The sequence below is a fragment of the Leguminivora glycinivorella genome, chromosome 20 (genome assembly GCF_023078275.1).
Source record: "Leguminivora glycinivorella isolate SPB_JAAS2020 chromosome 20, LegGlyc_1.1, whole genome shotgun sequence".
In the NCBI taxonomy this organism is placed as follows: domain Eukaryota; kingdom Metazoa; phylum Arthropoda; class Insecta; order Lepidoptera; family Tortricidae; genus Leguminivora; species Leguminivora glycinivorella.
The window spans coordinates 2459713-2484532 of record NC_062990.1 but is presented as its reverse complement, the minus strand read 5'-3'; the positions used below and the strand labels follow the sequence as shown (position 1 = coordinate 2484532).

At 36.8% G+C, this 24820-nt stretch overlaps 1 protein-coding gene and 1 non-coding gene across 2 annotated transcripts in view; one reads left to right on the top strand and one right to left on the bottom strand.

The window, feature by feature from the left end:
* LOC125237067 (irregular chiasm C-roughest protein-like) overlaps nucleotides 1-24820 on the bottom strand; it is a 245446-nt gene that overhangs the window by 44105 nt on the left and 176521 nt on the right. Inside the window, exons 8-9 of the mRNA XM_048144010.1 lie at nucleotides 3439-3523; nucleotides 2787-2875 (exon numbers count right to left, since the gene is read on the bottom strand). Of these exons, the coding sequence (XP_047999967.1) occupies nucleotides 2787-2875; nucleotides 3439-3523 (174 nt within the window). The remainder of the gene's footprint in view (nucleotides 1-2786; nucleotides 2876-3438; nucleotides 3524-24820) is intronic.
* On the top strand, nucleotides 3997-4069 carry Trnan-auu. The gene has a single exon. It is a non-coding gene; the product is annotated as a tRNA-Asn (tRNA).

Genomic DNA, 24820 nt, shown 5'->3' with positions numbered 1-24820 from the left:
TTGCATATTGCATATATGCATATTGCAGGTTTTCGGTGCGCCAAGGAAAATTTTAAAAGTTGTAGCTCGCCTTTAGTGTGATACGTGCATTTTTATTTAAGCGGGGTACGTTTTTCACGGGGTTCATTACTTTATTCTGGCGTATTTGCATTTAAGTGTATGTGGTCGTGTGAATTTTTAAGTTTTATTTTTTAAGATAAAAAATATGGGTAATTGACTGATTAAATGATTATGCGTAAGGATAGGTCTGGTCTGGTGGTCTGTGTGGTGACGGGTTAAGAATTTCACCACCCCCTTTCTTCCCGTGGCTGTCGTAGAAGGCGACTATGGGATATGGGTTAAATTGTGGCGTAGGCGAGAGGCTGGCAACCTGTCACTGCAATGTCACAGTTTCGTTTTCTTTCAACCCCTTATTTGCCAAGAGTGGCACTGAAGCTTTAGTAGTTTCATGTGTTCTGCCTACCCCTTTATGGGATACAGGCGTGATTGTATGTATGTATGTATGTATGTATGCATAGGTCTTTGTTAATTACAAAATAACCTAACCACAAAATTAAAATTTTGATAAAAAATCCTCGACATAGTGGACTGATTTTCATGAAACATGGCTAAGAACACTCCCGATTAACTCAGCTTTTAAACAAAAAAAATCTAAATCGGTTCATTCGTTTGTAGCTACGATGCCACAGACAGACACACACAGACAGACAACCAAACAGACAGACAGACAGACACGTCAAAATTATATTAACACCCCGTTGTTTTTGCGTCGGGGGTTAATTATGATTTTAAACGGTAAAGACTATGTTTTTGATTTATAGGTCTAGTAGTTGTAGTCAACAACCTAACCACTAAATTAAAATTTTGAAAAAACTCCCGACCGCGACATAGTAGACCGATTTTCTGTCTGTTTGTCTGTCTGTGTGTGTGTCTGTCTGTGGCATCGTAGCTCCCGAACGGATGGACCGATTTGGATCTGCTTTTTTTGTCTCAAAGCTGAGTAAGTCGGGAGTGTTCTTAGCCATGTTTCATGAAAATCGGTCCACTATGTCGCGGTCGGGGGTTTTTATCAATTTTTTTTTTTACATTGAACATAATTTTTACCATAGCTATCCAATTAGTCTCTTTCTCAAGCCCTACTGGGGTTAATTGGAATAGTTATATTCTTCACTCGCATACAAATACCCACTGTGCGCGATTTAGGTATAGTCTACCCCTTAACAAGCACGTACTTTAGTTTAGCACAAGAGGTGCTCTGGACTCTCGAGTCTTACAACACGCGTAGTTTCTTAATGGAAATTTACATCCTAGTGCCGGTAAGAAGGGGTTAAAAAGTATAATAGAGGTTTATTTTAGGTTATGGTAATAAAGTTTGCACTATTAAGTGTGTATCATGGAAGATTAGGTACCTCAAAATAATAATATATACGGCAGTTAAGGCCCCGTGTGTTAAGAATTTCACCACCCCCTCTTTCTTCTCGTGGGTGTGTAGAAGTCGACTGTGGGATACGGGTTAAATTGTGGCGTAGGCGAGAGGCTGGCAACCTGTCACTGCAATGTCACAATTTGGATTTCTTTCAACCCCTTTTTGCCAAGAGTGGCACTGAAACTTAGTAGGTCATGTGCTCTGCCTACCCCTGTATAGGATACAGGCGTGATTGTACATATATGTGTAGATAAGATCATTAAAAAAGTAGGTAGCTTAATAGATATTTTGCCTTTTGGCAAAGTTACCCCTCTTTCTAAGTTACCCCAATGCACTTTAATGCTTAATTTGTAATACTTAATAAATAAAAATAAATATTGGGGACAGGGACACCTTATAGGTACAATAAGTTATTTTATTTCTAATGAACACAAGTTAAATTATAATCTATTGAAAATATTTCAACTTGTGCTGTCTTAAAGTAGTCACACTACTATGTATATAAATTAAAACCGAAATAAATTACACATATGAAAGAAAAAGTGACCAAGTCCTCTGGTGCCTGAGGCTGGAATCGAACCAGCGTACTTTCCAATCGCGGGAAATGCCTCTTAATCCGCTCGGCCACCCAGGTCACAGCTGTCGAGGTCGAAATTATCTCTCATATGAGTAATCTATACAAGGACCCGTAGCGCCCTCTGTCCATCCCTAGGGCAGAACGGTATGGTTCTTGCCCCCCGTGTAAACCAAAACCCCGTGTAAACCAGAGGACTTGGTCACTTTTTCTTTCATATGTGTAATTTATTTCGGTTTTAAGGTATTTTATGTTATTAGGGACACTGCTACACAACTACTACGAACTATCGTTGTAAATATGGTTATCTCGTGTTCTCAAAATGCTTTTAACCTACTTGCGTAAGTAAAATTTACAATATATGTAACTTACAAGAATTAAGACTAGCAAAATCTCTTCCAATTTTCAAAAATCAGCTTAAATTATACTATATATCTCTATCTTATTGCCATTTTTATTTATTGTATTTATGTATGTATGTATGTATGTATGTATTATGTGTATGTAAGGTATATTTATTTATGTATTCGGTATATATGTATGTGTGTTTGTGTTGGTTTTCTCTATATTTTTTGTTCTTGCACTGCCTATTAACTTTTGTTTCTGTTCCGTTTTTTCAGCTACCCTAAGGTTGTCTGGAAGAGATCGCTTTTTAGCGATAAGACTGCCTGTTGTTACATAGTTATACTCTCACTAAACATTCTGTATACTTATAACATGTAAAATGGTGCAATAAAGAATATTTACTTACTTACTTACATAAGTAGTTACCTACTTATAACTTACCAGTTCATTTCTGACCGCGCCGGCGATTTGTTCGTTATTCAGAAACCACCTGTACGTCAAGTTGTTAGGGTTGGCACTTGCTTGGCAACCTGGAACAAGAAATTGAGTTTGTAAGTACTTATTCAATAACTAAGAATCAAAACATGTATAAAGACATTCACAGGCTTATACTTACAAATAAATATTATAGGACATAAATAAATATTATAGGACATTGTTACCACAGATTGACTGAGGCCCACGGTAAGCTCAAGAAGGCTTGTGTTGTGGGCACTCAGACAACGATATATATAATATATAAAATACTTATATACATAGAAAACATCCATGACTCAGGAACAAATATCTGTGTTCATCACACAAATAAATGCCCTTACCGGGATTCGAACCCGGGACCGCGGCGTAGCAGGCAGGGTCACTACCGACTGCGCCAGACCGGTCGTCAAATATTGTCATAAATGTAAAACTAGAGAGACTTAAAAAATAAAATAAAATAAAATTGATAAGATAAACAGAAAAGAACGGTATTGTATCTCTCCGGTATCTCTCCGAAAAAAAAATAAAAAATGTTATTAGGTGTAAAATATTAAACTGTAATGTTTAGCCCAAAAGTAAAGCGTTACGTAAATACCTAAGTGCTTTTTTTTCTTACCAACTGCTAAGATATCTCCTTCCTGTATCCTGCCACTGGCTGCGCCGGATTTGATGAAAACTCGCACTTTTGGAGCATATTGGACCTGCAACAAAATAGGTATTTATACTTATTTTTTATGAAAATAAATCATATATCATTGTTAATAAAATGTTATTTATATAAAAATATGTTTTATTCATATTTACAACTTATGTTTAATGATATAATAGTATCGACATGGTAGGTATTTTGTCATCAAAATTAAACAAATTTAACAAAATTATTAATACTTTTTAACAATAAAAAACAAAATATTTTGGTTTTACTTTTTTGCTGTTCTTTTATTTTATCGAACATTAATACAATTTTAACCTCTGATTAGCAGAAACGTCTGCAATCGATGCCACTAGGCTTAGAATAAATTTAAAAGTGGAAAATGTCTGCCTTGGGTGAGACTTGAACTCACGGCCTCTGGATCAATATTCCAGCGCTCTGCCAACTGAGCCACCAAGACTTCAACCAAGCCAGCGAAATTTTCCACTACTAAGGTCACTAAATTTCGCTGGCTTGGTTGAAGTCTTGGTGGCTCAGTTGGCAGAGCGCTGGAATATTGATCCAGAGGCCGTGAGTTCAAGTCTCACCCAAGGCAGACATTTTCCACTTTTAAATTTATTAATACAATTCCTTACTAGCCACCTGAAATTCAAAATTCATACATTGCTAATTGATTGAAAGCTTTATAAAAAAAAACTCCTAAGTGAAAACCATTCTAGTTTTCGTAGTAACCCTTTCATTATACTACATTCCCGTCGAAACTGCCACAAAGGCTCATACAAGCCTCTTATAGTTCACTTTACCCTACAACTTTAGTTAGTTAAAACTCTGAATTATATTTCATGTTAAGCTACACTGAGGAAAATGTTTGCCTCAACTTGAGGAATATAAAATTTATTTTATATCTGAGCGAGTGTAATAATTCAAATCAGTATAAAATAGTTTTTACTTTGTCAAAGTTGAGAATGGTGTCTTTTTGCTGTAACAAAATTGAGAATGGTGTCTTTTGATATAGCAAAATTGAGAATGGTGTCTTTTTGATATGGCAAAATTGAGAATGGTGTATTTTTGCTGTGGCAAAATTGAGAATGGTGTCTTTTTGATATAGCAAAATTGAGAATGGTGTCTTTTTGATATGGCAAAATTGAGAATGGTGTATTTTTGCTATGGCAAAATCAAGAGTGGTGTCTTTTTGGTAGGGCAAACTTGAGAACGGTGTCTTTTTGATGTGGCAAAATTGATAATGGTGTCTTTTTACTATGGCAAAATTGCGAATGGTGTCTTTTTGCTAGGGCAAAATTGAGAATGGTGTCTTTTTGCTAGGGCAAAATTGAGAATGGTGTCTTTTTGCTACGGAAAAATTGAGAATGGTGTCTTTTTGCTATGGCTAAATTGAGAATGGTGTCTTTTTGCTAGGCGAAATAGAGATTTTTTTAATACTACGTCGGTGGCAAACAAGCATACGGTCCACCTGATGGAAAGCGGTCACCGTAACCTATGAACGCCTGTAACTCAAGGAGTGTCACATGCGCGTTGCTAACCCATTAGAAGCTTGTACACTCCTTTTTGTGTTAAGTACACAGCAAAAAAGAGTGTACAAGTTTCAAGGAGAAATAATGAGAAAGAAGAAAGGGATTCCCCTGGTGTCTTTTTGCTATGGCAAAGTTGTTGTCAATCATTTCAGTGGCTTTGATGATTTCAATAATAATTTAGTAAAAATATTTTAAGCGGGTTTTTTAAATTATGTTTGAGTCTCACGGGAATAATTTAGTGTTAAAACTATTCGAGTACCAACAGTACCGCTGTTAATCCAGTTACATAGTTCCCCGGCGGACCCTCGCAGTTAAATCTAAACCGATTTTGTTGTGGGAAACTTGCGAATTGAGTTACCACGGGCTCAATGAGTTTTGGGATATTATTAAAATTTACTAGTTTTGTATGACCTGGATAAGTTTCTCTGTTTCATGTTGCAAAAATGAGTAAATGAGCAGTATATTATCGACATTATATCTGCTATTTAAAAAAAAAAGATAATATCAAATTCAATATTATTAACGTAGTTATTGACTAAGTTTGGATTTTTTTTTAATAGTGGAAATACTGGAAATATAGTTATTAACCGGAAAGATTAAAGATTTTTTTGTCAATTATTTTTCAATAGCCTAATTGTAAGTGATTTAGGAGAATTTTAGTGTGACATATAAATGTTTCAATTCATGTCATTAAATTCTTACAAAAACTATTAAACGAATTAAACCCAAGTTTCGCACGTGTTCTAATTTTACCGATTGCACTTTTTTGTAAAATTATTTTTAAACTTTTTTTACAGGATTGGATACAAATTGCCTGTGTGGTGACGGGTTAAGAATTTCACCACCCCCTTTCTTCCCGTGGGTGTCGTAGAAAGCGACTATGGGATATGGGTTAAATTGCGGCGTAGGCGAGAGCCTGGCAACCTGTCACTGCAATGTCACAGTTTCGTTTTCTTTCAACCCCTTATTTGCCAAGAGTGGCACTGAAGCTTTAGTAGTTTCATGTGTTCTGCCTACCCCTTTATGGGATAGAGGCGTGATTGTATACGTATTGTATGTATGTATGTATGGATACAAATTTGATACAACATAGGTGTTTTAAAAAATCAACCAAAAGATGTAAAAGAATTCACAATAAAAACCTTTTTTGAGAACGTACATTTTTCAAATATTAGTCCCCCAATAATCGCAACGGGGATTATTCCAAATTTAAAAATGTGGATCACGTTCTAATTGTTTGGTTGAATCAGAAATACAAGTCATTGGTTCCACATTAAGTATGGTTTGCATGAAAACTCAATAAATAAGATCTCAAAAACCCAGGCGGTATTGAACCCTTAAGTCTAAGGAGAAACTTCGCCTCCTCACGTGAGTTCTATTTCCCATACAATGGGTTGTTCCGAGGCTGTTGGACATAATGCCAACGTCCACTTTTCATCATCGCACCGCTCGCCAACGAGAGGGCGCTCATCCACACACTTTGCAACCTAAATGGTCGCGCAACGTGCGGTTTCAAAGGAATTTTCTCCCTGGTATGAACTAAAAAATCAACCAAATAATTGAAAGTTACTCCTTTTGAACTTGTAAGATTGAACCTGAAATAGCTGTTTGTTTTACAAGGAGGCAAAGTTGTTTTTTAACTACAGGTGTCGAATGTATCGATATTGATACCCGAGCAAGCGAAAGATTCCAATATTTTCCACCGACGCGGTAGGTATACAAAAAAATATTGAACCGAGAGGAATCATGAGCGTTGCAGTTTTCAAGGCACTTTGGGTAAAAAAAAATTGCCACCGAGTGATACACAAAATTTGTCACTACACCAATATGAGAAAAATATTAAGTATATAATACCAAACTAAACCCAACACAACACACCACGACCGGAACAAACTGGCTGGAACACCACGCTACGCTCCAAAACTCAAATCGTCGATGTAACTCGGAAGGCAGCCAAGTTAAAATGGGACTGAGCTGGTCACGTCTGCCGAATGCCTAATGAGTTGTGGGCCGAGCTCACTACAGCGTGGAGGGAGCCTAGCCGAAAATCTCTGTTCGAAACGGGATCTGGCTTGCGTATTGGCCCGACAGCCAGGCGATGGAGGGATGAACTGGACTCCTTCTTGGAGGAATGGCCAGACAGCACTGGATAGAGATCAGTTGAGAAATTGAGGGGAGGCCTTTGCCCAGAAGTGGACACGACGGGTTTGGTTTGTTATTATTTGGAAATAATAATAATAATAAACCACATTCACCAATTTCTTAAAGAATTATGATTTGAAATTTTCCAATAGTCAATTGTACAACCCGGCGTTGAGCATCAATTTAAAAGTATGAAATTACTTTCCACTCTTGTGAATAAAATGCAACCTTGCTATACGATTTTGAAGTATCAAGAGAACCTTTACCGGTTGGTGTGGTGAAAATAAATATATTGCGAGTTAAATAAAAGCTTGCAAACCCCTGCATAGTGGAGGTAATTTGCCAACGCTACAGCCACGCTTACAGGCACTTTTCCCCCTTGAAGGGAACGTTATGAATATTAAGAGCCGTTCGAATGAATGCTGCCTTATAACCGGTACGGGGGTATTTGTAAATTAATAATATTGGCGTCAATTTGATCTATAAATATCAGTAAATTGGCGAGACAAGAATTGAAAAACACGCTAGTAGTTTCGTAGAGGTTCCCCTTGTTTTGGCATATTTTTACAGTCACAATTTTTTTAGCATAATATATATTGGCATAATTAACCTTTCGCATAATCTGTTATGGCATAGTATAATTACGCATAATTTGTCTAGGCATATTTTTGTTTGTCCGAATTTATTTCGTGCATAACGGTTATTTGCCGAATGGTTTTTATGCATAAATTATTTGTGCACAACATTGTTTAGTCCAAATTTACAACGCAGAATTTTTATTATAGGTAATACTACTATATTGATGTTGTAGTTCTAACCTAATCTAACCGACATTCTTGACAAAATGTTGTATTTGTTGAGGTCGCAGTTATAACCTAACCTGTTGGTGGTGGCATTTAGTCTGGGTGATTATTCCGATTTAAAGAAATATGCCAAATACAATTATGCGAATCAATTTTATTCATAAAAACAATCGGCGTAAACAGTATTATGCGAACTTATTTTCGGACAAAGTATTATTGATTTGTATTATTTTAGATTATGACAAATAACTTTACTGTCAAATTAATATTCGTCGAAAATCGATTATGCGAAGTCTGTTCTGCGAAAATCGTTTCGGACAATTAAAGGTATGCTAAATAGAGGGAACTCATTCGTAGAAGTCGACTGTGGGATGTGGGTGCCATTGTGGTGTGGGCGATGGGCTGCCAGACTCTCATCATAATTTCATTTTCTTGCAACCCCTGGCACTAAAATCAATTTCTTTTGACCCCGTTTGGGAATTCAGTTGTGACTTTATGTATAATTGTTGTCTGGTAGAGATCGCTCTTTAGCGATAAGACCGCCTGTTGTCTGCCTCTATTTATAATCATTTGTTTTGGCTCCACTGTATCATTAGGGTTCCGTAGTCAACTAGGAACCCTTATAGTTTCGCCATGTCTGTCTGTCCGTCCGTCCGTCCGTCCGCGGATAATCTCAGTAACTGTTAGCACTAGAAAGCTGAAATTTGGTACCAATATGTACATCAATCACGCCAACAAAGTGCAAAAATAAAAAATGGAAAAAAATGTTTTATTAGGGTACCCCCCCTACATGTAAAGTGGGGGCTGATAGGTATTTAAAAATGAATAAGGGTTTACTAAAATCGTTTTTTGATAATATTAATATTTTCGGAAATAATTGCTCCTAAAGGAAAAAAACGTGCGTCCCCCCCCCCTCTAACTTTTGAACCATATGTTTAAAAAATATGAAAAAAATCACAAAAGTAGAACTTTATAAATACTTTCTAGGAAAATTGTTTTGAACTTGATAGGTTCAGTAGTTTTTGAGAAAAATACAGAAAACTACGGAACCCTACACTGAGCGTGGCCCGACACGCTCTTGGCCGGTTTTTTTCTGTATCTTTTGCTGAGGTGTGCCAATAAAGAGTATTCTACCTATCTATGTAAACTTAAGGTGCCTTTGTCGCAAAATAAAATATTTTTAAACATTTTTATCGATATCGTTATTTTGCTATAAATACTTTTGGGTTTATGGTTTTGGATATATATCCAGGGAAGTTATGAATACGGTGATAGACTTTCTTTTTTCTTCGTTTAGAAAAGTCAGAAATGTTAGAGAAAAGTAAAAGCTAATAATAATCGAATTTCCTAGCAATCATGAAAAGCTTACAATTTCTAAGAAAGCCAGGGGTATTTCAAATAATACCTTATTTATTTCTACAGAAAATTATCAGAATTAGGGTTTCAGGTATCTGGCGTTCGTTGAGAATTTAATACTAATAGAGATACTATATACCGGGTGGGGTCTGTAACAAAAGCAAAAAATTAAACTGTAGGCTGGACTCCTTACACTGACCAACATTTCTTCAACGACTTTTAAAAATAACTTGTATTTTGTTATTTATCACCCTTGAAAGTTTTTCCTAAGAGGTAATGTACTGCGAATTCTGTTAAGTCTAAAGTGTGACTGACAACGTCAATGACAACAATAATGGCGTCCATTGAAGCTAATATTTATTTTATATGAAAAATTAGAAAATTAAAAACTTCATAATTTTTAAAAGTCGCTGAAGAAATATTGGTTAGTTTAAGGAGTACAGCCAACAGTTTAATTTTTTGCTTTTGTTACAGGCCCCACCCTGTATAAAATGGTCGCCTACAAGCTAAGCCAAAAATAAAATGTTGTGGGTTTCGTTTATTTTTAACAATTAAAGACGAGATAGGTAATAGTAGTTTATGTAGGTATTATTTATTGTTATCACGTGATTATACAGAGTTAGGCAGAGTGTGGATACTGATGGAAACTAGTTGTTGACATGACGAGCAATATATTTAGAGTGACATATTTACAAACACAACGTACAGAAGATAAATATTCAAACTGCTGTCACATAAGTAATGGTTTACTTTATGCCAGTATGGATATATGGTATATAGTATATAATATAGTATATAATATAGTATATAGAATATAGATAGATAGATAGATAGATAAAACCTTTATTTGATTGTTGCACACACTTTATTTATAACTTTAGTAAACAAGGTATTATAGTACATTGTGCAACAAGGGGAGGAAGTTGAATATTACTAACGAGAGTAAGTTAAATCGCGACAGCTTGCCGGAGCGATTTAAAGACTCGAGTTAGTAATATTCATACTCCCCGAGTTACACACAATGTTTTTCATCACACTCGCAATGTAAAAAATATGTAAATAGATGTAGAAAAGTTAAGTACGGTACAAGAAATTTCATTATTCCCTTGGGAGAACGATTTTTCTACAACTCACGCTCCGCCTGCGTTCAATAGCACATTTGAAGTGCGGGTGTGATGAAAAATACTTTTCCAAAATCCAAACGAAACTCAAATAAACCCAAAATCCAAAACAAATCACTTAACCCCCCGTCTGCAGACGTATGAAATTAAAGGCTTAAAACTAACCCTAAACTTGCCTAAGCCTCCACTTAACATTCTAACTAATCCAACTATATTTAACGGGCTTTAAATCGTTTTATTTGTATATTTATAGAAATGTGTTTGGCTTCAGTTTAAGCCCATGATAATATGGTTGACAATAGTTATTTGTTTCACAAGGGGGCAAAGTTCTGTTGTTGTTCAACCGCACGTGCCAATATTGATACCCGAGCAAGCGAAAGATTCCAATATTGTACTGCGAGCGTAGCGAGTGGTTTAAAAAAGTGGAATCTTGAGCGTTGCGAGGGTTTCACGGCACGAAGGTTAAACAAATTTGGCCACGGAGTGAAACACAAAATTTTTCACCACACCAATATTCATCAGTATATTCAATATTCATGATTCAAAATCATCATTTATAGGTAAAGTCTACCCCAGCTAGCTTAAAACATCAAGTTAAAATTTGTATGAAATTACTTTGCGCTCTTGTGGAAATGGCAATGTTGCTACCGTTTACGAATAGTGGGGTTGGCTCAAATTTGATTTTTGGCTCAATTTTTTAATAGTTAAGTCAACCTACCCCTATAGTCAACTAGCCCCGGTCTCCCCTACTATTGTGGAAGGAGAACAACCGAAATTAGGAAAACATTTTCGCCCAAGTAACTATATCAGTGGTATTATCAGTAATTGTTTCACTTCCGTAATCCAAATTTTCAATATAAGTTCCTAACATAATGAAACTGCAAACTACATAAATCTAAATTTCTTTTAAATCGTCCAACCAAACTACACTACATTCCACCAATACGGACAGTCTTTTAAAATAATAAACACGAGTGGAACTAACATCTGTGTCCTAACAATAAAGGTTGTATTCCAATTTGGACAGCAACAGCATTCTGCCAGACGCCGATTCTAATATGTAAGTACCAGCTTATCACGTGAGGCCGTCCTTTTTCCACCATTTTTAAAAGCGACAGGGACGCACAGACGCGTTAAGGTTTATCACACAACACAAGTTTAGTGTGCTACTCCCGCAGATCTTGAAATGATGTCGTTAAATCCATCATTGTCTTTTGCCTAAGCTGACGAACCGCCTCATAGCGGGGCTCCTTTTTCTGAATAGTTTGCTATCAAAGAATATGGGCCAAATTATCAAAACGGAGGTTCAAAAGTTTGTAAGCATGTGTCGAGAGTTGGTAGTCCCACTGTGATTACACATTTTACTTCGACAGTAATCCATACTAATATTATAAATGGGAAAGTGTGTTTCTGTTTGTTTGTCCGTCTTTCATGACAATACGGAGCGATTTACGTGATTTTTAAGTTGAGATAGTTGAAGGGATGGAGAGTGACATAAGCTACTATTTGTCTCTTTCTAATGCGAGCGAAGCCGCGGGCAAAAGCTAGTTCTCTATAATACTTGATTCTCTTAGCTGAATTTAAATAACTCGCTACTGCCGCGACGCAGCAACTGCAAAACAGTTGCAGTTACAATCGACATAAAACCTAATTGAAAACTTCTACATGCATTTTACTTACTCGTAAAGTTTCGTTAGTATTTCTTTTTCAATCCATTTAAAAAAGAGATTTCGGGTTAAATGTATTTACGTGATTTACACAAAAACCGGCCAAGAGCGTGTCGGGCCACGCTTAGTGTAGGGTTCCGTAGTTTTCCGTATTTTTCTCAAAAACTACTGAACCTATCAAGTTGAAAACAATTTTCCTAGAAAGTCTTTATAAAGTTCTACTTTTGTGATTTTTTTCATATTTTTTAAACATATGGTTCAAAAGTTAGAGGGGGGGACGCACTTTTTTTCCCTTTAGGAGCGATTATTTCCCAGAATATTAATATTATCAAAAAACGATCTTAGTAAACCCTTATTTATTTTTAAATACCTATCCAACAATATATCACACGTTGGGGTTTCAATGAAAAATAATATCAGCCCCCACTTTACATGTAGGGGGGGTACCCTAATAAAACATTTTTTTCCATTTTTTATTTTTGCACTTTGTTGGCGTGATTGATATACATATTGGTACCAAATTTCAGCTTTCTAGTGCTAACGGTTGCTGAGATTAACCGCGGACGGACGGACGGACGGACGGACGGACGGACAGACAGACATGGCGAAACTATAAGGGTTCCTAGTTGACTACGGAACCCTAAAAAGGAGCAATGTAGCAAAGAGGATCGAGTATTATAGAGAGTTACCCTCAAAGTAAAATCACAGTGCACAGACTGCCATCTCTCGACACAAGCTTAAAACTTTTGAACCTCAGTTTTGACAATTTGGCCCATATTGTTAGCTTAATATGTGTTAAAATGTCAAATGTTAATACTATCGCCATCTAGCCGAGCGTCCCCCAAAGGTGTATCGCCATATATTATAGGTCACCGTACCTTTTTCTGTATGGTTTTGAGGTACGTTTTTTTCTTAGACTTTACCTATACGGAGTTACATATATGTCTTTGAATGTAGTGAAGTTAGAGTAGGTTTGTGATATAAGGTACCCAGGGAAAAATGGTAGGTACACAAAATAGTTATTTATGTGACTGGTACACGACGAGAGGCACTCGTGTTTTAATGCAGAAATAAACAAACCAGTCATTTGATTATTTCAATTAATTCCTTCATCGCAAATATGATTATTTCTTTATAATAGAATGGTCTTTTAAATGTAATTAGAGTATTGGTTGCCGATATCGTAAAGTAAAAATTATGCAATAGCAGATAAATTTGAGAAAGCTGCTGTTTTTAACCCCCGACGCAAAAACGACGGGGTGTTATAAGCTTGACGTGTCTGTCTGTGTGTGTGTCTATCCTGACTGTGTCTGTCTGTCTGTGTGTGTATCTGTCTGTGGCATCGTAGGTCCCGAAGGGATGAACCGAATTAGTTTTAGTTTTTTTTTAGTCTGAAAGCTGAGTAAGTCGGGAGTGTTCTTAGCCATGTTTCATGAAAATCGGTCTACTATGTCGCGGTCGGGGGTTTTTTCAAAATTTTAATTTTGTGGTTATTAAGCCTAAAATAACAGGGCAAGTTGCCTTTATAAGTTTGTAGTACATAAACTAACCACAAATTTTCAATTTTGAAATACCCCCGGCATAGTGGAGGTATTTCTATAAAACATCGCTAAGGAACACTCCGGACTAAAAAAAAAAAAAAAATTTGAACTGTTTATTTCTTTCAAATACATTAATCAGTACATGCTTAGATCTTAGCCTAATCTATATTTATAAGACTAATTCAGCTTTCAAACATAAAACTCTAAATCAAAATAGGTTGTTCCGTTTGGGAGCTACGATACCACAGACAGACATACAAAATAATCACAAAATTAAAATTTTGAAAAAATCCCCGACATATTGTACCGATTTTCATGAAACATGGCTAAGAACACTCCCGACTAACTCAGCTTTCAGACAAAAAAACTAAATCTAAATCGGTTCATCCGTTCGGGAGCTACGATGCCACATACATACACACACAGACAGACAGACAAACAGACAGACAGACACGTCAAACTTATACCACCCCGTCGTTTTTGCGTCGGGGGTTAAAAATGCGTTACAATATAGAAACCGTGGTGTTTAGTCAACAGGGGCCCGGATCAGTTCACGAGTGGGGCTTCGTCTAGACGGCAAGCTCCATTGGTTAGGGATTAAATGAGAATGCGAATAAAATTCAAGAGCTACAAGAAAATACATGGTCACTCTAAGACCAAATTAAATTATTTCATAGGAAATATTTTAATTTGTGTTTTTAGTAGACACACTACTATTATTTAACTATAAACTGAAATAAATGTCATATACAAAGAAAAAATGACCAAGGCCTCCAAGTGTCCGATGCTGGATTCGAACCAGCGTACTCCGTTATAGCCACGGATGCCTCAAACCACTCGGCCAACCGGTCACGGCGGCAAGGGTCGAAATTTTCAAGTATATGACACAATTACCGAAGGCTAAGGCGCCCCCTGCCATCTCTGAGGTAGAACCGGAACTAGTTCGACCTCCTAACTGAATCAAACCATGTGATGTGATTGTGATTTTTGTATATGACATTTATTTCAGTTTAAAATACATGGTGACCGATAACATACCTAAGTCGATTTTAAGACACGACAGAAGGAATTCTACCTACGCTACTATTTCCTCCCTGGGCTTTGAACATAGAGTAACGATTTAATCAACACAGATTATTAGATTATGAAGAAGATGTCCCAATTCCTGAGGCCTGTGAAATGTCAAACTCCTCTACAAAGCGCGGGAGTGTACAGGCTAGACTGTGAGTGCGGGCTGTCATATGTGGGACAGACAAAACGAAGCATTTCCACACGGGTGAAGGAACACATAGCGGATATCAAGCACCGTCGGCAAAGGTCTGCAGTCTCTGAACATGTCATGGATAATGTCAATCATGCTATAAAGTTTGACAAGCCTCTGTTTCTCGCTAAGGAGAAGCGATATATACCCAGAATGTTGCGAGAGGCCATTGAGATCAAGAAATATCCAAACTTTAATAGAGAGGATGGCTTTACTTTACCACCGGCTTGGGATCCAGTAGTACATCTGATAATGGAACAAGCACGACGAAGGCTGTGAGGCATTTGTGTTGTATGGTGTTGGACATTTGCAGTTTGTTTCTTTGTCAATTTTGTGTAGATTAATTGGTTAATTATTTTTTAACAGAGTAATGGTAAAATTTTTTGAATATTGTATAACTGGCTTTATTAACACTTTCGAAACCGGGCTCTACGCGGCGCTACGACATTTTCGCTACATACGGGGAAACCCATGTAATCGGCTACGCTTCTACGAGCGGTGTACCCGACAGTCGGGTTCTTGGTAGCGAAAGTGTTAATAGTGTGTGAACCTGCCTTAGAAATCTATATTATTTGTGGTCATGGTTCGTTAATATTTCTTGTAAGTGGGTAGCTTTTGCACATTTTAATTTTTCCTCAGTCACCCGTTGACCACGAACGCTGTAAAGAGTTCGAAACGTCGGGATGTATTTTAAATTCATTATACGCGATTTAATCCGTTTCCATAATTTTATTTCACAGATTATTATTTTTTTATCTGTTCAGTTTTTTTATATCTTTATTTTGACGGGGTGTTTTAAGTTTGACGTGTCTATCTGTCTGTTTGTCTCTTTGTCTGTCTTTCTGTCTGTCTGTGTGTGTGTGTGTCTGTCTGTGGCATCGTAGCTCCCGAAAGAATGAACCGATTTAGATTTAGTTTTTTTATCTGAAAGCTGAGTTAGTCGGGAGTGTTCTTAGCCATGTTTTATGAAAATCGGTCTACTATGTCGCGGTATTAAATGCGATAATGCCGCAAAAAAACTATATTCAAACTTGATAACAAAGCCAAGACAACAATCTGACACAGATTATTTAATTGTTATTTAGATTCTCACTTTCCGTTCTGATTACTTAAGTTTTGGAAAAGGAAACAGTCGAGAGTAGAACCTCGATTTTTAAAGATATTTTTACAATATTTTAATCGATAAATGTACAATAATCCTTGTGGGAAACGTTTTTTCATTCGACAAAAACTTTTTACTTTCGTTGTTCAATATCTAAATCTTTTGTTACTAATATTAGAAACTAGGTCCAATGCAAAGTAAAAAACATTTAATTTTCAAATAATCTTGTGTCATCTAATAATGATTTAAACGTCTACTTCAAACCCACTTGTCTGTAACAAACACATTTGAAACAGCTTTTTTTTTATGGACTAATCGGCGATTGACCCTAGTCACACCTGATGGGAAGTGAAGACAGAGTCTAAGATGGAGCTCACCGATTCAGTAATAGCCTATTCACTCTACACTGAGAGAAATTTGCATTGTGAATTTAACAAGTTCGACTTGTTGCGGTTTATCCGTTTGAATCAGCCAAACGTATGTTTAAAACAATATGTGTCAGGTTGTTTTTATAAAATCGACTTGTTGATTCAAAAATAATGCCGATTCAAATGACAAGTAGCTTGTTGTTTGAACCAAAGAGCACGTAGGCGCTATTTTAACCAAAAAACTTGTTGAACGAACATGAAAACTGGTTGTATTTTCTCTCAGTGTACGTTTAAAGAGACCGAGGTCGTCGTAGCTGTCCACAATAGACATAACTTATCGCCATCTCAACTTTCTTGTATGAACAATACGATGCCCAAAGAAAGATTAGCGAACAGTTCATTTCAAGATTAATGTTGCTAGCAGTTGTGTGGAATGAATTGCACTCAAACGAATGCCCTACCTGGTTGAGCAACTATTATTCTTATTTTTTATCATGCAGAAACGTCTGCGAGCGATTCCACATACTCTTAAGAGGCTACAGGAGCGAAAATCATAAAATGGAAAGAAGCCCCCCTTTCAATTTGGGAATTTTAGTTAAATATACTAGTGTTATTAACTAGATTTATCGAAAAAAAATATCCTTACAGAACAACTCAGACCAGATAAAAGATATTGCGAAAAAATCTTTAATTTCGAGGTTCCGCTCTCGACTGTTTCCTCGTTCAAAACTTAATCAATCGTAACGAAATTTGAGAATCTGAATAACAATGAAATAATCTGTGTCGGACCGTTTAGTTTTTTTGGCTAATTGTTACCAATTTTGAATACCACACCTATTTTTGCGCCATAAGACCGTTTGTTTTTTTGGCTAATTGTTACCAATTTTGAATATCACAACTTTTTTGCGCCATAATCAATAATGCCCTTTTTGAAAATTTTATGGGCTCTGGCGTCTTTATAAATAAGAATATCAAAAAAATCAAAACGTTCCGACACAGATAAAAATGATAATATTCTGTGTTGAAAAAATCATTGCTCTATGTTCAAAAACCAGGGAGGAAATAGTCGAGAGCGTTTGTATGGAGAATTGACCCCTCGTCTATCGTCTAAAATATATAACTCCTCTTCCCCCCGGACCACCGCGAGGTGTAGACGTCTCTACAACCTGCGACACTTTTTTTCTTTTAATTTAATATAAATTCGTGCAAATAAATTCACCACAAAAAATAGGAGTACATAATCATCGAGGAGATCTCATACAACCGCTGCTCCTGGTACTGCGTCGTGTGTCGCGTGAGTCATCTTCCCTAACACAGCGCTTACGCATCAAGCTTACACGCCCTCGCTTATCTCCATCCACTAAGCGTGCGCCGCATCAGCCAATTAGCGCGCGCTGCTAAGACGTCATCAGCGAAGTCCACGCCCCGCCGCCATTCATACGCTTACGCTTTACTTGCTGCTGCTGTCTGCTACCCTGGTAACATGAGCCGCGAAAACATGTCAATCTGTGACGACAGCGAACGAGGTGGGGACCTATTCCCCTGATTACGTCACTCAACGCCAGCAGGGACGAAATGCAAATGACCTTAGTTATATCACTAGTGGCCCGCTAGATGATTTTAGGCTAGAGATACGGCAGTTGATCACTTTTTACACGAACCAGCATGCAGCCGAGCTTCGAGAAATTAAAAGCTCCTTGGACGAGATAAAGCAGACCAATGTGAGTATCGAGGCCTCTATCACGGAAATGAACCGGAATAATGAAGAAATCACAACTCGCTTAAACCAAATAGAACGGCGGGTAAAGGATGACGAAGATTACATCGTGTTCCTTGAAAACAAGTTGGAAGAAATGCAAATAGGGTCCCGCAAGAGCAACATAGAGTTAAAGAACGTGCCGAAGTTAAAAAACGAAACAAAACAGGACCTCCTGGGCATGGTTATGTCTCTCTCAGATAGCTTAGATTGTAATATTAACAAGTGTGACGTAAAAGACATCTACAGGGTGCGAGGTAAAAAGGACCAGCAAAATACACCCATAATTATAGAGACAAATTCTGCTCTACTGAAGCTCGAAGTGATTAAGGCAGCTAAAACATTTAATAGCCGGAACTCCACTAAATTGTGTGCCAGACACTTGGGCTTGACCACAAACCAGGAAGTCAGAGTCTACATCTCAGAGCATCTAACATCTAAGGGCTCGCGCTTGCACTTCCTTGCACGTGACCTCAGAAAATCTAAAAACTATAAATACTGTTGGACATCATATGGCAAGGTTTATGTAAGGAGGACGGACGATTCGCCAATCATACAAATAAACTCCGAGGACCAAGTGCACCGCCTACTACAAGAGTGACTAGCCGTATGTAGTCTTAGTTTTCTTTACCTAACGTGTAATTTATTTCCGTGCCTTATAACTATCACGCCACCTGTTATTGTTTCTCCTTATGACTTTTTGTGTATATTACTCTCACCACACACACACACTTACACACTATACACATACTCACACATTCAAAATAGGATCATAACTCAAAAACGTGAAACTCTGTGCCCTTCATGAAACTCTATTTACCCCTTATGTAGTAAGATATACCGGTTGGCTTTTGCTCTCTCCTTTTCTGTATCGGCTTAATGAATTTGAGCTTAATGATAAATTACTTTATCCTGTACTAAAAACAACGCGGTTTCTCCTTCACAGCCATAATTATGAGTGATACGTTACAAGAAGTGACGGAGATAGACGACATGGAAATAGCGAATGTATTCGAATGTGACAGTACTGACGACTTATTACAACAAGTTCAATTTCATAAAAATGATCTCACAATAATTTCGCAAAATATAAGGAGTATTTACTGTAATTTTGACGAACTCACGCTTTTGTTATCTACCTTTACTTTTAATATTGACGTTATCATTCTAACAGAGTGTCGACTAAATTCGAATAAACCTCTACCTCTACTCAGTGGTTATGATACCTACCATACTACCTGCCAGTTGAACCAGAACGATGGAGTGGTGGTTTATATTAAAAACTCCCTCAAACACAAAGTAAAAGAAATCGCACTCACTCAAGCATCATGTCTTCAAGTAGATGTCTTAAAAAATACTCTATTATGTATTTATAGATCCCCAGCAACTACAAATGCAGACAACTTTATATTTTCACTAAAAACTCACATAGAGACCTTAAACACAGGAAATAATTTAATCATTGCGGGTGATATTAACATAAATATAAAAGTGAAATTATGTGAACCTTTACATGAATTTAAAAACAGAACTAATTATTTAAATGCTCTTTCGGCCTTCGGACTTCTTGCCGGCCACACTCAGCCAACAAGAGAAAAAAATTGTTTGGACCATTTTATTTTAAGGATAAATAAAACCAAACACTCTGCTACTATTGCCATTATTAAAACTACAATAACAGACCATTTTACTACCTTTTTGTCTTTGACTAAAATGAATAAAAAAACTACAATCACCAAAACTAAGACCTCAATTAATTATGAAAAAGCTTTAAAACACCTCCAAGAAAAACATCTATCTGAGCTTATGTTCTGTAACGATCCCGAAATTTTGACAGAGTGTTTAATAAATATGCTTAGCGACGCAATAAAAGAAAATACTAAAACCAGTCAAATACCCAGTGCGAAGCGAATTATAAAACCTTGGATGTCTCCAGGGATATTACGTTGTATACGTAACCGCAATAAGTTACAAAGACAAGCACGTAATAACCCTGATGACAAAATACTTAAAATAACTTACACTCGTTACAGAAATTTTTGTAAAAAACTTATAATAAATGTAAAAAGACAATACGATAAAGATCTCCTGGCCAACTCAGTTAACAATAATAAATTGCTGTGGAAAAACATTAAAAATTTGACTTATACAAATAAATCACATAAAGCTCCCTCGGAGCTTATTAATATTAAAAGCACCCCAGTTGAATCAGCGAATTACATAAACAACTACTTCGCTAATATCGGGAAAGAGCTGGCTGAGCAAATTGACATAAACTCGCAGGATTCAAGGAGTTTTCTCGGTCGTCTTCCTGTACAATCAACATCATTTGTTTTGCTACCTACTAACCCTGACGAAGTTCACACTACCTTAATAAACCTCAAGTCCACTAGCGCACCTGGCTGGGATAACATCACAACCAGCTTTCTCAAATATATTGCCCAAGAGATAGTCCCTGTTATAACCCACTTGGTAAACCTCTGCTTCGATCAAGGAATATTTCCCAAAGCTTTGAAAAAAGCACTACTTACTCCAGTGTATAAGAGCGGGGACAGAGACGACGTCAGTAACTACAGGCCCATCTCAGTTTTACCCGCAATCTCAAAGATCTTGGAAAAACTTCTTAATAATAGATTACTTAACTATCTTTTACCCTATCGCAATCTCAAAGATCTTGGAAAATCACATTCTACCTCAATAATTGTGTCATATACTTGATTACTTAACTATCTAAACAAATTTAATATGACTCAGTTTATAGTTAAATAATAGTAGTGTGTCTACTAAAAACACAAATTAAAATATTTCCTATGAAATCATTTAATTTGGTCTTAGAGCACAGTTTGGATTCAGGCGCGGAATGTCCACTGAAGACGCAATACTTTCTCTCACATCACTAGTAGCGGATAACCTTGATAAAGGTAACAGGTGTTTGGCTGTCTTTCTGGACTTAAAAAGGCTTTTGACACCGTCTCTGTTCCTATTCTTTTACAAAAACTGGAAAAAATGGGAGTTAGAGGATCACCCCTTGCTCTTCTAAAAAATTATCTCACTGATAGAATGCAACGGGTGAAACTATCACGATATACCAGTGACGATGTCAATATATCTTACGGCGTACCCCAGGGCAGTGTATTGGGTCCTACGCTATTTCTGGTGTACATTAATGACTTGTGTAACACTACATTACCTAATGCAAAACTTTTTTCATACGCTGACGACACCGCTGTGGTCGTTACAGGAAACACATGGAATGAGGTAAAAAACAGTGCAGAACTAGCCATGTCTCATATCGCTGGGTGGTTGAGAGTGAACTTACTTACTCTTAACACCAAAAAAACTAATTACATGTGTTTCAGTATCAATAATAGTACACAGCCAAACTGGGATGTAAATCTCAAAGTACACTCTTGTCAGCCCTGCGGTACCGGTTGCGACTGCCCATTTATCGAAAAAGTGGCCAATACCAAATATTTGGGCATTATATTGGACGAGCATCTCAACTGGTACTGTCACATCGACCAGGTCATTTGTAGACTTAGAAAGTTGCTCTGGATTTTCAAAACTCTACGTCATATTGTGCCAGGAAAAATAGTAAACCAATCAAAGTCGCGTAATTTACTAAATGAAATTTATACTTCTTTGGCACAATCAGTCCTGGCATATTGCATAACTACTTGGGGAGGCGCAGCAAAAACTCGTTTTATAGACATCGAAAGGGCACAGAGAGCACTTATTAAGGTTATGTATTTTAAGAAGATCACTTTTTCTACAGAGCTGTTATACGAAATCAGTGAAATTTTATCAGTACGGAAATTGTATATCCTGCAAAGTACTCTAAAAAAACATAAATCTCTCCCATATAACCCAAACTACAAAAATAAAAGACATAAAGTTAATATCGCTATGGTCACTGCGACAAAAACTAAATTTGCTAGAGCACAGTTCGTCACCGCATCTGCACACCTTTACAATAAAATAAACAATTTACTAGACATTCACTCCAAATCATATACAGATTGCAAACATGTTATAATTGAATGGTTGAAAAGCAAGACGTATGATGAAACAGAGAATATGCTGAGATAAATTCTACGCAAGCACGCACACACACACACACACACACACACACACACACACACACACACACACACACACACACACACACACACACACACACACACACACACACACACACACACACACACACACACACACACACACACACACACACAGACACACACACACACACACACACACACACACACACACACACACACACACACACACACACACACACACACACACACACACACACACACAGAGAGAGACACACACACAGAGAGAGTTGTTTTTATTTCTGTTTTCCTTTTTGGTATATGTACATTAGATTGTTATTATTTTTGGTATTGTAAAATTGTATATAACTTAGTTTAAGTTAGTTAAAATTAAATAGAATAGAATAGAATTTTCAACAATATGTAATATGTTAATAGTTAAATAGGGAAGAGCGGCGTTACCCAACACGGGCATTTGTTGCTTACAGGGTAGCACCATCCTCTGTATCATATTCTATGTGTATTTTTTTTGAAATAAACAATTTTGATTTTTTTTGATAACTTAACCATTATTTCGTCTGTTACAATGAAATCAAATAAATACCTTTAGCCATAAAATGCTGTTACCAAGCTAATAAAATAACCTTTTACTGTGCCTTGTGCCTTTTTTCTGGGCTTTTACTACCTAAAATCGTACTATTTCTCAGAAACAATTCACGCACAATAATTGCACATTTAATTCACACGCGCCCATAACTTATCCTTAAAAGCCTTAAGCCCCAATAAATGGAAGAAAACGAGGCAAAACCAAAAAACTACCCACAATTTTCCTCATCTGTTGAAACTTGGCGATTCGGGGTCCCAACTTTACCTAGATCCCCCTATCTGTATCAAACTACCCCTGATCTAAAGGTTGAATCAGTTGATATCACGGCAGGGGAGGTCAGAGTTAAATGGACACTGGGGGGAAAGTGAAAATAAGAGAAGTATAAAAAGGTTTAATTCTGTGACGCCGAAGTTGCAGAAATTCTGTATATCAGCAGATCACGGTGAATTTTCCATTGTGTGGGAGTTCAGTTTCATATGTTTTAGTAGATATATGATTTTCATTAAAATGGAAGTGAAAGAAACGTATTTTTGTGTTAAAATTTGTTACTAAGGTATTTATAGCTATTTATTAGAAATTTTCGCGCGCCCCAGCCGCTCAGGCGATTGCACTTATAAGGTACTTGAAATTTAAAATATTACTTATACATAAATGTCATCTAAAATCGTTCGGTCCCTTTACATAAAACTTTTTATTAGTTTAACATACAAAATTCTCCAAATTCTATTCTGATGTCAGCTACGATACGGAAATTCTAAGATAGTCCGTTCGGACCAGATTCCCACCATTTTTAGTTCTTTTTGTGTGTAGTTAACATAGATTAAGATCCGATACAAACATGTTATAGTAAATTATAGATAAAGAGCTGTATTTGAGATAACTTTAATCATGTGATAAAAAGTAATGATTATTGAAGCTTGTTACGTATTTTCTACGTTATAATTCTCATAATGTCTATGTCTATGTACTATCAGTTGAAAACTGCATGGCGAATTTATCAATGAATTCATTCATAATTTCTCCGTGCACTTTTGCAGCTGATAGTACATGTGAACGACCAGTGAGTCGTGTCATCGCGCACGCACTCAACCACACTAATGAGCTAATGAATGAATGAATGAATGAATGAATGAATGAATGAATGAATGAATGAATGAATGAATGAATGAATGAATGAATGAACGCATGAATGACTTAGAACGGTGACTCTTTGCTCGTACCATCATTATCACAGATAGTAATAATATATAGCCTGTGTGGTGACGGGTTAAGAATTTAACCAGCCCCTTTCTTCCCGTGGGTGTCGTAGAAGGCGACTATGGGATATGGGTTAAATTGTGGCGTATAGGCGAGAGGCTGGCAACCTGTCACTGCAATGTCACAGTTTCGTTTTCTTTCAACCCCTTATTTGTCAGGAGTCGCACTGAAGCTTTAGTAGTTTCATGTGTTTTGCCTACCCATTTATGGGATACAGGCGTGATTGTATGTATGTATGTATAATAATAATAGTACAAGCACAGATTATTAATAAGTTACTAACGTAACCGATCCTTCACTTGTCCGCAAAACGACAAATACCTACGCTTTATTTAACTAAATACTAATAAGTTACTACGTAAAACTCCTAAGAATAGTAGGTACGTGCCACGCGACTACACAGGTGGGCGTCCCTCGGCTACTCGTTACCTCGAGGCAACAGCTAGCGGGTAGGTACTTAACGCGCGGCGAGCGAGTGACGTTGGTCAGGTACAAGTAATTATTAATTATGCTCTGTAATTACGTCCATATTGACCGTTTTTGGGTATTCCCATAACTTTTGGAATTTTAAAGCTAAGTACGCATATCCACACAATATATCCCGACACTTAAGACGATACAGGAGGGGTCAATGATTCTCCATACAAACGCTCTCGACTATTTCCTCCCTGCTTTTTGAAGATAGAGCAATTAATGATTTTGTCAACACAGATTATGATTAATTTTATCTGTGTCGGACCGATTTGATTTTTTTGATATTTTTATTTTTAAAGAC